At 38.9% G+C, this 14011-nt stretch overlaps 1 protein-coding gene across 16 annotated transcripts in view; it reads right to left on the reverse strand.

Moving 5' to 3' along the window:
* Window positions 1-4192: 4192 nt before the first annotated feature.
* C13H12orf42 (chromosome 13 C12orf42 homolog) overlaps window positions 4193-14011 on the reverse strand; it is a 222569-nt gene continuing 212750 nt past the window's right edge. For all 16 annotated transcript variants that reach the window (XM_055236285.2, XM_063614346.1, XM_055236283.2 and 13 more), the window contains 2 exons: window positions 8217-8588; window positions 4193-4794 (listed from right to left, as the gene is read on the reverse strand). In XM_055236285.2, the coding sequence (XP_055092260.1) occupies window positions 4346-4794; window positions 8217-8588 (821 nt within the window). In that variant the 3' untranslated portion in view covers window positions 4193-4345. The remainder of the gene's footprint in view (window positions 4795-8216; window positions 8589-14011) is intronic.

A 14011-nucleotide genomic window follows, 5' to 3' on the forward strand; every position in this document is an offset into this window, starting at 1 on the left:
TGGCACAAGACGGGGATGCCCTCTCTCACCACTCCTATTCAACATAGTGCTGGAAGTTCTGGCCAGGGCAATCAGGCAGGAGAAGGAAATAAAGTGTATTCAGTTAGGAAAAGAGGAAGTCAAACTGTCCCTGTTTGCAGATGACATGATGGTATATCTAGAAAACCCCACTGTCTCAGCCCAAAATCTCCTTAAGCTGATTAGCAACTTCAGCAAAGTCTCAGGATACAAAATCAGTGTACAAAAATCACAAGCATTCTTGTACACCAATAACAGACAAACAGAGAGCCAAATCATGAGTGAACTCCCATTCACAATTGCTTCAAAGAGAATAAAATACCTAGGAATCCAACTTACAAGGGATGTGAAGGACCTCTTCAAGGAGAACTACAAACCACTGCTCAATGAAATAAAAGAGGATACAAACAAATGGAAGAACATTCCATGCTCATGGGTTGGAAGAATCAATATCATGAAAATGGCCATACTGCCCAAGGTAATTTATAGATTCAATGCCATCCCCATCAAGCTACCAATGACTTTCTTCACAGAATTGGAAAAAACTACTTTAAAGTTCATATGGAACCAAAAAAGAGCCCGCATCGACAAGTCAATCCTAAGCCAAAAGAACAAAGCTGGAGGCATATGCTACCTGACTTCAAACTATACTACAAGGCTACAGTAACCAAAACAGCATGGTACTGGTACCACAACAGAGACATAGATGAATGGAACAGAACAGAGCCCTCAGAAATAATGCCACATATCTACAACTATCTGATCTTTGACAAACCTGACAAAAACAAGAAATGGGGAAAGGATTCCCTATTTAATAAATGGTGCTGGGAAAACTGGCTAGCCATATGTAGAAAGCTGAAACTGGATCCCTTCCTTACACCTTATACAAAAATTAATTCAAGATGGATTAAAGACTTACATGTTAGACCTAAAACCATGAAAATCCTACAAGAAAACCTAGGCAATACCATTCAGGACATAGGCATGGGCAAGGACTTCATGTCTAAAACACCAAAAGCAATGGCAACAAAAGCCAAAATTGACAAATGGGATCTAATTAAATTAAAGAGCTTCTGCGCAGCAAAAGAAACTACCATCAGAGCGAATAGGCAACCTACAGAATGGGAGAAAATTTTTGCAACCTACTCATCTGACAAAGGGCTAATATCCAGAATCTACAATGAACTCAAACAAATTTACAAGAAAAAAACAAACAACCCCATCGAAAAGTGGGCGAAGGACATGAACAGACACTTCTCAAAAGAAGACATTTATGCAGCCAAAAAACACATGAAAAAATGCTCATCATCACTGGCCATCAGAGAAATGCAAATCAAAACCACAGTAAGATACCATCTCACACCAGTTAGAATGGCCATCATTAAAAAGTCAGGAAACAACAGGTGCTGGAGAGGATGTGGAGAAATAGGAACACTTTTACACTGTTGGTGGGACTGTAAACTAGTTCAACCATTGTGGAAGTCAGTGGGGCGATTCCTCAGGGATCTCGAACTAGAAATACCATTTGACCCAGCCATCCCATTACTGGGTATATACCCAAAGGACTATAAATCATGCTGCTATAAAGACACATGCACACGTATGTTTATTGTGGCACTATTCACAATAGCAAAGACTTGGAACCAATCCAAATGTCCAACAACGATAGACTGGATTAAGAAAATGTGGCACATATACACCATAGAATACTATGCAGCCATAAAAAATGATGAGTTCATGTCCTTTGTAGGGACATGGATGAAGCTGGAAACCATCATTCTCAGTAAACTATCGCAAGGACAAAAAACCAAACAACGTATGTTCTCACTCATAGGTGGGAACTGAACAATGAGAACTCATGGACACAGGAAAGGGAACATCACACTCTGGGGACTGTTGTGGGGTTGGGGGAGCGGGGAGGGACAGCATTAGGAGATATACCTAATGCTAAATGACGAGTTAATGGGTGCAGCAAAACAACATGGCACATGGATACATATGTAACAAACCTGCACATTGTGCACATGTACCCTAAAACCTAAAGTATAATAATAATAATTAAAAAAAAACAACGAAAAAAAAAAAAGAAAATGCTTCTCATCCATCACTAAAAAGCATGATCAGGGCTGGGTCAACTAATTTTCTCCCAAACATGTGCATCCAAAATGAGGACAAATAAACAGAGACAGCTCATTACACTGCTCCAAGGAAGAATAGGGTCTCAGAGTGCTCTCTCTTTAGCCCTGATTTTTACCTCACTAATTTGAAAAGGAATCCTTACTTTGAACCCTACAAATCTACATAGACTTTGGTATATTTAGAACAGAGTTTTGAGCAATGTTTTCCCAAGGGTGTTGCATAGGACACTGGTGGTACAAAGTACTGACAAGTGTTTTTCAAAAACACGTATGTGTATACACACACACAAATCTATCAGGATTCCATGATTAAATAAGTTTGCTAGACATTGGGTTAAACAGAGTTTATCAGATTTTTTTTTATTATGGGATTTATCAGGGACCTAATGTTACTATGACTCTCTAAGAGGGTGCATGGTGGGCATCTCTCAGACATATTTATCTATGGACTCTCCATTTCACAAACTATCTTTCTTATACCAGTGTTTCACAAAACACACTTTGGGAAACTTCTTTAGAATACCACATATTTTATATCTTTAGCCTGTATTGCTTTTCTGAATTCTGAACAGGATCTCTCGTTCTGCTTTGCATTTTTAATAAATTCAGTAATTTGCACTTCTACAGCTGAAGGAATCCATCTACTATATCAAGTACATTTTCTATTCTTGAAATTGACCATTACAAATTTTTGGTAAATTGTTTTAAAATAACTTAAAGTAATGATGTCTCAAACTAAAAAAATCAGTTGTGTTAACTCATAATTAAATAGCAAATTAAAATATCCCAGAATCAAACTTCTACATAAGTCCACGAGTTTGCCTAACACATTTATCTCCAACCAAATGGCATGAAGTTGAATTTATGATTGTCACATGAACTCTGGTGAGCAGATGCCATTATATCCTCAGGGAACCACAGCAATCAACATTGATAACCTGTACATTGTCTTATAATAAAACCATGTTAATAAATAAATAAAAATAAAAGCATATTTATTATAAAAAATCATATTAATCTGGAACCAAGAAAGCTCTAAACTTTAGGGATACCATTTTTCTTTAAAGTGCATTATTCCTAAAGCATGCTAATATTTAAAAAAAAAGTAAACTCTTCAGTCTGCAAAGGACTACACAGACTATTAAATGTTAGGAAGTTATTGCTTATAACATTTCATTCCTCTCAAAACCTTGAGACTTAAATTCGGACTTGAGACATTATGCTGTCTTAAATGTAATCATACTATGTATATTAATTTGAACTAAAGCAAAAAAAAGTTTTTAAAATGCAGTAAGATTTGACAACCTCCATCTATCAAACTGTGAATCCAAGCTTGTGGGAAAATTCCAAGGAACTTGAGTGCAAAACTGCATATAAGCATATCGGTCACATTGACTTCTCTTTGTTTCTGAAGGAAAAAAAAAACCTACTATATTAAAAAGAGAAAAACTAAACTCATAAAATCAATTGATAAAGTTGGTCTCAGCATCCCATCACGATGAAAAGCTGTTATATTAGACAAAATAAAAGGTATTGCCTAAAATTACCAGTTTGATAAAATGCTCCCTAAGCTGCTTCAGTATTATGTATTACAAATCAGAAATTCAGCACCTCTTTTACATTAAACTTGGTTCCAAGTGTTTCAGGGCCTCAAACTGCGGTCCAGCTTCAAGTTTCTAACATTAAACCCTTAATACGACATGAAAAATTCCCCTGGGCACATCAGGAGTAATCAAATTTCATGTAAATTATTAAATTACAGACATTCAATTATGTTTTCCCAGTCTCTCTTTAGAAATTCTAAAGGCCCTTAGAAAACATCCTTAAGCCAAAGGCAAAGTTGGCAAGTGAAACCGTTTACCTGCGAAAGCAAAACAAAGAGGGGTCCTCACAATCCCACGAGGCACGTTGCAAAGTGGCACGCGATGTACCCCATCCCTATTGTGAGGCGCAAATTCTTTGTAACACTGGGAGACACCGCAGAACAAAAATACTATTAGAGATGCTTCAAAAGGAACATTTTTGGCTGCGCTAGGGACTTTTGACATTATTTATTAGGTTCAAAAATGCTTCACAAAAGCCTAACAATGGTTCTGTGGAAACCAGTACATCTGAGGCCCTTTCTGTTGTTCTGAGCAGGCATTGATTTGAAGATGGGCAGCACTCGCCGAACAATTCCCTCGCAGCGGTCAATGTAAGTGAGCATTCACCACCGGCCTAGAAAGGGCCTGTGAACAAACCGTATGGAAACGCCGGGTTGGGCGGGGGGCTGCTGAGGAGCAAACCTTTATTAACCTCTTGGAGGGGAAATGGGTGGAAGCACAGGCCAGCAGAGGAAGGGGCGCTCCTGCCAGATTGCCATGGAGGGAGGCGTCCGCCTGAGGCCTCCTGTCCCGCGGGGTATGAGGATGCTTGGGGAGCATCTCCGGCGCCATGGCAACCGCGCCTCTTCGAAGGGGATTTCCGGACGCGCCCAGGAGTCTGCTTTGGATGTCGGGGTGTGCCTGAGCGCCTGCTGGGACTGCCATCCTCTCCTCCCGCTCCAGCTCTGTGTTACTCCGGCCGGCGCTCTGCAGGGCGCAGGGGGTCTGGCTCCTCCTGCAAAGGCCGATGGCAGTGGAAGGTCTGGCGGCAGAACCTGGAAGGCAAAGCAGGAAAGCAGGACAGAGATTAGGCTCAAGTGTGCGGGACCCACACCGCGCCCCCGCGACAACTGGACGTCTGAGAAATCAACATTTGTAATGTGCACAGAGGGGAAAGAAAAAAAAAAAAACCTGACATGATCCTCACCTGCCTCCCCATATTTCTCTAAGAAAACAAAAATGCTATCTATTCTTTTCCTATTCTTTGAAACCACCTACCCAACGCCTCAAAAAAAAAAAAAAAATAGCTTTTGCATAATCCTCAGAAAGCTTTCTATTTCAAGGAAAACTGTTCAAAACTCCTAAAGAGAGAGACACAGAAGAATCGGTGGCTAAAATAGGGCCCGAACTTCTAAATGAAGGGAAAGTTTGTGAATGGAAAATTGTCAAGTGGAGTTATTAATGGATATGTAAAAGCAAATGTGTCTACAGCTCCTGTAGGCTGTCAACTGATGATTTTTTTAAATACAGGAGGCTGTTACTTCATGAGTTTTATTGGAAACTTCAAACCAGCTGAAGATTAAAACAAGCAGTAAATTAACCTAAGACTGGGTCTACATCACACACACATATCCACTAATGCTAATAAGTTTGACTTTTTTCTTTCTTTGCCCAATGAAATAATTTTTTCCATACAAAAGATACGCTTTTTTACAACATAGCCAAGACTGCTGTATGTGTGTGAATATATATATTCACATACATATATTTACCTACATTTTCATATATATATATAAACTTCCATATTATATAATATATTGCATATATAAACTTCAAGATTTATATATAAATACATATATAAATCATGAAGCTTTTACCTGAGAAATTCTGCCCATTGACCTACACAAATTAAAGTCTAATTCTTCAGTAGTGACTTAAGATAATTTATGTGCCTTAAATAAAAAATGTATGTGCTTTAAATCACTTTCTAGAAGCTTTCAAAAGGTTTTTAATAGCATATAGATGTCTAGAATATTTGGAGCAACTCAGATCATTCCAAAATTCAAAAAAAATACGTAAAATAATTAAAATGAATAGTACCTTCCTAACAGTGGATGTCAAACAGCCAGTCTATCTTTACGTAATTCAGTTTAGTACATCACACTCTGTTCTATGCCTAGTATGTACTGAGCACCTCCCTCTGCACATTCCACATGCCCAAGTCAAACAGTGAAAATTTTTTTGTGAATCTGAATTCTCCAATGCAGGAATCACTTCCTGAAATAAAGGCAGAATGGCATTTTAATATCTCCAAGTAAATGAAAACTTTCAAGCATGTTGCTTTGTGAACACTAGGTGCTTCATAGCTGTTGATTTGGATTTCTGGCCCTGTCAGATGAACCATTCACTGCCATCAATATTCAGTGCAAGAAGAATCCTCCAAAGAACAATGATGTAGCTTTGGAGTTTGGGGCAACAGGGCATGACCTAGACAGGATATGCTTTCCTATGTCTTGAGCCAAAAAAATAGAAATTTCCTTCCCTGAAAGCAATTTAGTAATGATACATTTTGCAACAAACTATCTTAAAGGGACAGTGTGGTATAATGAAATAAAGAGCTCTGGGGTCAGGACTTCATAGATTCAAATCTTGGTACCTGACCTGGCCTAAGTCTCTTTGTCCTTACCCAAAAGATGGGAATTATATTACCTACTTCACAGGGTTGCTAGTGAGATTAAGTTTTTTCATTCATTTATTAGTATTTGAATGCCCAGTATGTGCTCGGCAGTATTCTAGACCTTGGGGATACAGAAGGAATATGGCAGGCAATAAAAAGTGGGGAGGAGAAGCAGACTAAAAAGTGAATGAATAAATTTTAAGTGCCAGCTGGTAATAAATCCTGTGATTAAAAATAAACTGAGAAAGGAAGTTGAGAAAGACCTAAGCAGGTGACATTTCAAGTCAAAGACTTAAAATGAGAAAGGAAACTAGCTAAGTATTGGAGGAAAGAATCTGATAAAATGTTAAGCATTAAGTGCATGGCAAGTGCTCAGTACTCAAGAGTCACTATAGTCATATTTAGAACCTGGATCTAGAAATATTCTGACCTGGATTCTGCACTAAACCATGGGAAAATAACAGCTTCTATCTCAGAGGAGAGTCATGTGGATCAAAACCGAAGATGTACATTCCAATTTCGACATATTGCCTTGTTCATAGTAAGAATTCAAAAGTGTTAGCCAACCAGCATCTTCTGTTTCCCATCACCAGGCCCAGCCTCCCAGAAACAAAGGAATCTCTGACATAGCCTTTCTGGAAGAAGTTCTCCCAGCCCCCTGCTTGAGCACTTCTAGCCCATGCAGTACATTCTCTTCTAGTTCAAAGAAAGTTCTCCTTTGTATTGAGTCAAAATCTATCTCTTTTGTCTTCTGGTCAATTCCAACAAATTGTACAAACATGCAGAGGGAAACCTACCTCAAAAAGTCCCTATAAAGCAGGGGTGTCCAATCTTTTGGCTTCCCTGGGCCACATAGGAAGAAAAAAATTGTCTTGTTTTGGGCCATAAATAAAATACACTAACACTGATGATAGCTAATGAGTAAAAAAACAAATAATCTCATGTTTTCAGAAAGTTTACGAATTTGTGTCGGGCCACATACAAAGCCATAGACCATGAGTCGGACAAGCTTGCTATAAATGAAAAGACTATATGACATCAGTCTCATCCTTCTTCTACATGACAGCTCTTGGAATATTTGGAGATCCACATTTTTTCCTTACATTTTCTCTCCTCCAGTCTGAACATCAGCACCATAAGTACCACCACCATCATCACCACCCCCATTAAGCCCTTACTATGTTCAGGAAATTTTATTTATATAAATCATTTAATTTGAAGTAATAATTGTCATTTTTTGCAGATGAAAAAACTGGGCTGCAAAAACATTCATGAGACTTGATCATGGCTACAGAGCTGAGATGGGAGAGAGTTGATATTTGAGCACAGTCAAAACTTATCCCTTCTGGGCCATATCCTTACTTTGAATCATTCCTCCTATATTCTGTGCTATGAATTCACAACTTCCTTGTCTGTAAAATGGGGATAATAGTATGATCTGCCTGAATATTATATGAGGATTTCATAAAATAATATAAAATGCCTAGCACAGTGTCTAGCACACGGTGAAAGCTTAATAAGTGGGGCTGGAATGGTGATGATAATAGCTGTCATTGTCAGGTGCAATAACTGAATCATCAAATTACCTGTCATCAACTCGCACCTGCACCTGTTCTCTCCTCCAATATAATGCTTGACAACAAGAAGAGTTTCACTGAGGACTGGCTACTACAGTTCTTACGGTACCTTCTAGAATAGGACTGGCCATTAAGTCAATATTTTTTCTGTTTATATTGAAGTTAAAAACAAAATGTGACCAGTTGAAACAAGAAGAGTCAGTAACCACAACATGATACTTACCAGAATTTTTCTTGGGATTGCTCAAGGGCTGGCCCTTAGGTCTTGTGTGTCTGTTGATGTGTATGCCTTGGGCCTCCAGGTGAACAGGATTTACTGAGTGTGCCCAATTAGGCTTTTTTACCAGTTGTTCCAAAAATGAACAGTTCCAAGCCTGCTTGGGTGCTCCTCTGGCTCTCTCCTCAGTTTCTCCTCTGGCAGTGAAAATCAATGGGGCCTCATCAGTTTCACTGGATGGTGCTGGAGAGGAATGGAGTTCTTCATAGCTTTCTTCATCAAAAGAAACTGTGCTTACAGAAGACCTGGGGACTATGTACTGGCAAGTACGAATTAGTCTTTTACACGACATTGAACTTTGAGTCCTTTCTGGAAATACTGCGAAAGGTAAACACGTTCGTTTGAAAAATTCACCAAAAACACCTGCTAAATTAATGGCAGGAAGGATGGAGTCAGGTAATATGTAAACTTTTGGTTGCTTGTTTTGTGTTTCTACTCTGAGTAAACAAAAATGACAGACTGGGGTAGCTGAGTAGGAGAAGAAGAGGAGGGGAGGGTCTGGAAAGGGAGGTAGAAGACAGGATGTTTGTGCTGAGTTCTAGTTATGTTGAAGGCACTGCATGAGGCCCCAGACATGTTTGTCACTGAATCCTCAAAAGAATCGTATCTAGCAGATAGTGTTATTATCTCTCTTGCGCAGGTCAGAAAGCTAGTTTTCAGGCTTATGGGTTGAATTGTGTTTACCCCCTCCCCTCCCTGCAAAAAAAGACATATTAAAGTCCTAACCCCCAGCACCTGTGCATGTGACCTTATTTGGAAATAGGGTCTTTGAAGATGTAACCAAATTAAGATGAAGTCATTCTGGATTAGGGTGAGCCATAATCTAATAAGACTGGAGTCCTTATAAGAAAAGGAAACTGAGACACACAAGAGAATGCCATGTGAAGACAAAGACACAGAGGGAAGACCCAGGTGAAGACGGGGGCAGATATTGGAGATACCCTGCTGTGAGCCAAGGAACACCTGGGCTACCAGGAGATGGAAGAAGCCACAAGGAAGGTCCTACCCTAGGGGATTCAGAAAAAGCACAGACCCGTGAACACCTTGATTTTAGACTTGTAGCTTCCCAAACTGAGAGAATACATTTCTGTTGTTTTAAGTCACCCATTTTGTGGTAATTTATTACAGTGGTCCTAAGAAACCAATACAGGCTTAGAGCAAGTAGCTTGCTAAAGGTCACACAAATAATTAGCAGAGTTGAAACTTGAATCCAGATCTGTCAACCCCATAGCCCAATATTGACCGCTCAAGCCACTCCTTTTGATGCACTGTCACAAGGTAAAAAACAATCTCAATTGCTTAAAACTGCCCTAGAATATTGTAAAGAACACGGAGAGAAAAGAGCTATACCACCCACATTGATTCTTATCCAGCAGTTGATGTGGGTTTCTTTACCTAATTCATTTCCACTGGTAAACTGACAGCCTACTCTGTCAACTCGAACCATTCATATCTACATTTCTAGCGTCTCAGTAGAAAGTAAACAGGCAAAAAAGTCCCCAACTGTCAAAGATATTAATGAGCAGAGCTGGTGCAATGCCACATTTCCCTGTCACTGGTGATGGTGGCCTGGAGGAGATGGAGATAAGACAGTTTAAAGATATATCTAAGAAGCAAATCTGGCTTCTTAACCAATTTGGTAGTGGGCTGATTATGGGAGGAAGAGGCACACAGAAAAAGAGAAGAATAATTCCCCAGATTTACAACTAGATGAATGGTAGAGGGGCATGCACATGTGCGCACATGTGTAGGTGTGTGCTTGTGTGTGCATGCAAATTTAGGATTGAGATTTGAGTGTTGAGATCTCTTTTGGGGAGAGGAGTGCTGTGAATGGGATGAAAAGATACAAGTTTCATTTGCCTTTATCTTATTACCCAAGCCAATTCTTTTTGAGATTCTTGCTTCCATATAAATAAAAACGAATTATGGTTTGTTTCTAAGTTAAGATATTCTTCACGGTGCTGTCAGTGCAAGCTCTGAAGGTTGAATCCTGATTCTACAACATATTACTTGTGTAGCCTAGAAAAAATTCTCTAGGTTTACTCTGCTTCAGTTTCTCATTCATAAAATAGAAATAATCATATCTACCTCTAGGAATATTATAACTATTAATAGTAGATTGGATAATGCACATAAAGTACTTAGGGTAGTAGGTGGCATTTAGAAAATGCTTGACAAATATTGAACATTATATAGTATACTAGAGTTTACATGGAAAAATACTTACTATGATACATAAAATTATACAATTTTGATTTTTAAGAGGCAAAGAATAAAAACTGGAAGAAAATCAAATTAACAGTTGTTTCTCAGAGGTATAATTCAAACTCTGGGTAACTTCTATGTAATATTCAAATTTTATCCACTGAATATGTTTTACTCTTATAATTCAGAAATCATCTTTAATTAGACAGTGCAGATAAACTTTAGACAGTCAATGTAGTTTAGCATTCCTTACCATTTATTTAATCAGATGACCTGTCATCTAACAGTAACATGGAATGAGATCATTCATGGAGGGAGCAGGATGAGGAAGGATAAGTGTTTAGAGCTTTGGGATCTGATTGGGTGAGGTGTTGAGCAGACTTGTCTGGACAAATAAAGGGCAATTTGCAGGAAGGCATTGGGCCTGAGGTAGCATGAACAAATGACCTAGCTTGCTATGATATAAATTGTGTCCCCTAAAAGATACGTTGAGGTCCTAACCTCCTGTGCCTGTGAATGTAACCTTATTTGGAAATCAGGTCTTTGCAAAGATAATTAAGCTAAAATGGTGGTCCTTAATCCAATATGACTGGTGTCCTAATAAGAAAAGAAAACAGAGATACAGACATGCAGGAAGAATCCCATGCGATAAGGAAGGCAGAGATTGGAGGGGTGTACCTACAAGCCAAGGAACACCAAATATCACCAACAACTACCAAAAGCTAGGAAAAAGGCACTGAACAGCTTGCTCCTTCAGAATCTCCAGAAAAAAGCCAACGCTGCTGGTAGCTACATTTGGACCTCTGGTCTCTAGAATTGTGAAAAAATTAATTTATGTTGGTTTAAGCCAGGTGGTTTGTGATACTTTCTTATAGCAGCCCTAGAAAACTATTATACCTACAATAGCTCCAATTTACACATGTTGTCCCAGAGTACAGTTGACCCTTGAACTGAGCAGGTCCACTTATATAGGAATTTTCTTCTGCCTCTGCCAACCCTGAGGAAGCAAGACCAACCCCTCCTCTTCCTCATCCTCCTCAGCCTACTCAACATGCAGACAAAGATGAGGACTTTTATGATGATCCACTTCCACTTAATGAATAGTAAATATATATTTTACGATTTTCTTAAAAACATTTTCTTTTCTTTAGATTACTTTATTGTAAGAATACAGTATATAATACAAATAACATACAAAATATGTTAATTGACTATGTTATCAATAAGCTTCCAGTCAACAGAAGACTACTAGTAACTAAGTTTTGGGGGAGTCAAAAATTATATGCAGATTTTCAACTGCATGAGAGGTCAGCACCCCTAACCTCTGCCTTGTTCAAAGGTCAACCGTAATTATTAATACCAGCTCTTTTCACTCAAAAAAAAAAGTGTCCAGATTTGGGGGACAGAAAAGAGGGAAAACCAGGAATTGGTAAATTTGAAATGGGAGCAGGAAAAGGTTAGAGTTCTTGAGTTCTACCAAGTAGAAGCAACCATGCTGGAGTGTAACAACTTGTAGCAAGACACATATTTCCTGAATTCAAGGCACAGTCAAATGGCAAAGAGGGCATTGGCCGTGCCAGGTGCCCAGAAACAGTCCTCCCGAGCCACAGCTTTGTCGAGAGTGGAGACCAAAGCAAATGCCTTCAGAGGCCAGGTGGATGACAGAAATGAAAGAAGGGTCCAAGTGGGGATACCCTAGGGTGATATGTCCCAGTATAAGGGGCCAGAGACCTTCAGATCCTGTCTTTTATTGCCATGAGAGAATGTGGGTCCACTGTAGACAGTTGATATAGTTTGTATATTTGTGCCCCACCGAAATCTCATGTTGAATTGCAATCCCCAATGTTGGAGGTGGGCCCTGGTGGGAGGTGATTGGATAATGGGGACAGATTTCTCATGAATGGTTTAGCACCATCCCTCTGGTGCTGTTCTTGTGATGGTGAGTGAGTTATCCTGAGATTTGGTCATTTAAAAGTGTGTGGCACCTCCTCCCCTTCTCCCCTGCTCTTTCTCTCTCTGTGTCTCTCTCTCTCTCACTTGCTCCTAGTTTTGCCATGGTACTTCCCTTCTCAGGAGTCAATTAAATCTCTTTTCTTTGTAAATGACCCAGTCTCAGGTATTTCTTTACAGCAATGCACAATAGTCTTTCTGGATTTTCAGGAAAAGCAGAAATATGTATTTTTATGCATGTGAAAACCTCTGAGTTTTAAATGTTGGTAACATTTTGGATTTTTTTAATGTAGTGTGAGATACACAAAACACGACTGCTCTTGGAATCATCAAAGGCCACCAATTTGTATCTTTGGCCTATGCCAGCCTTGTAAAGGCCACGCTATTAGTTACCTCCTTTCATAGAATCTTCACCCCAGAACATGATTTTATAAATATTCAGCTTAGAACAGTGGGAATGCATTTGCAAACCCTGTGTGCAAGCAGATTTTAGAACTCTAGAAATCTGGTCTACCTCCAAAACGTTAGGCTTTTCATTTTCATTTTAATTGTTTGCCTCATTTCATCTTAGAAAATGTCTATCAGAATTTGAAACAGTAGACAAATTTAGCAGGCTTTGCCAAATGCAGAGAAACATTTAGAATTTTTCAAAACAATAGCGCTGGATCTCTTGATTTTAAAGGAAAACAAACAACACTAGAACCAATAGCATTCTATCTGCCCTTGTTCTGTTGTTCAAATACCAAGAATGAGATGGAAGGCCTGAGGTACTTTATACACTTTCGCATTCCAGGAGTTATGGGTTAAAAGAGACCTTAAAAGTCATCTGAGGCTAAGCCCCCACTAACTTCAATATCCACCTCTGTTTAAATACCTTCAGGGAACTGGATCTTATAACCTGTGCATTAAAGATTTCACTGCTTCTCAGAAGAGAAAGTAACTTTATATTTGCAATATTAACAGGCATTGTGTGTGTGTGCATGTGCATGTGTGTGTCTGTGTGTGTGTGTGTGTGTGTATTCCTTATACTTAAGTATAGGGGATAATTATTAAAGCTACTAGGTATGATGTTGGGACAGGTGGTGACTGCGCTTACTTATTTAGTTATTCAATCAATATTTATAGCTTCTACCATATACTAGGTACAACCCCAATGATTACCTAGGCCAATAGAAGTGATCCTTTTAAGACTAAGTTGATCAGCTGATTTATTGCAAAATGAACTTCAGCAAACCAGAACCTTCTAGTGTCTCAGACCCCTGAATGAATTTTGGGTTACCTCTATGATACAACTACAACTACCAGGTTGCCTAAGTGTCTAGAGCAACCAGTTGTTTTGGCATTAAACAATCAGAAACAGAGACTGTTGGAAAAGGAAAGTCCTTTTGCAATCTCCAGTGGCTTTTATTAATAGTATTCTTTATAATTTTTCAAATCTACCATTCTAGATAGTGACAGAACTTGAGCCAAAATCTATAGCCCATGACTTAAAGTCCAGTGCTTTTTGTTACGTGACACATCTCTTGCATCAAATACAGTATTTCTCAATCCTGGCTGCACATCATACAATACCTGACATGCTTTTA

The sequence above is a fragment of the Symphalangus syndactylus genome, chromosome 13 (assembly GCF_028878055.3).
Source record: "Symphalangus syndactylus isolate Jambi chromosome 13, NHGRI_mSymSyn1-v2.1_pri, whole genome shotgun sequence".
Taxonomy (NCBI): domain Eukaryota; kingdom Metazoa; phylum Chordata; class Mammalia; order Primates; family Hylobatidae; genus Symphalangus; species Symphalangus syndactylus.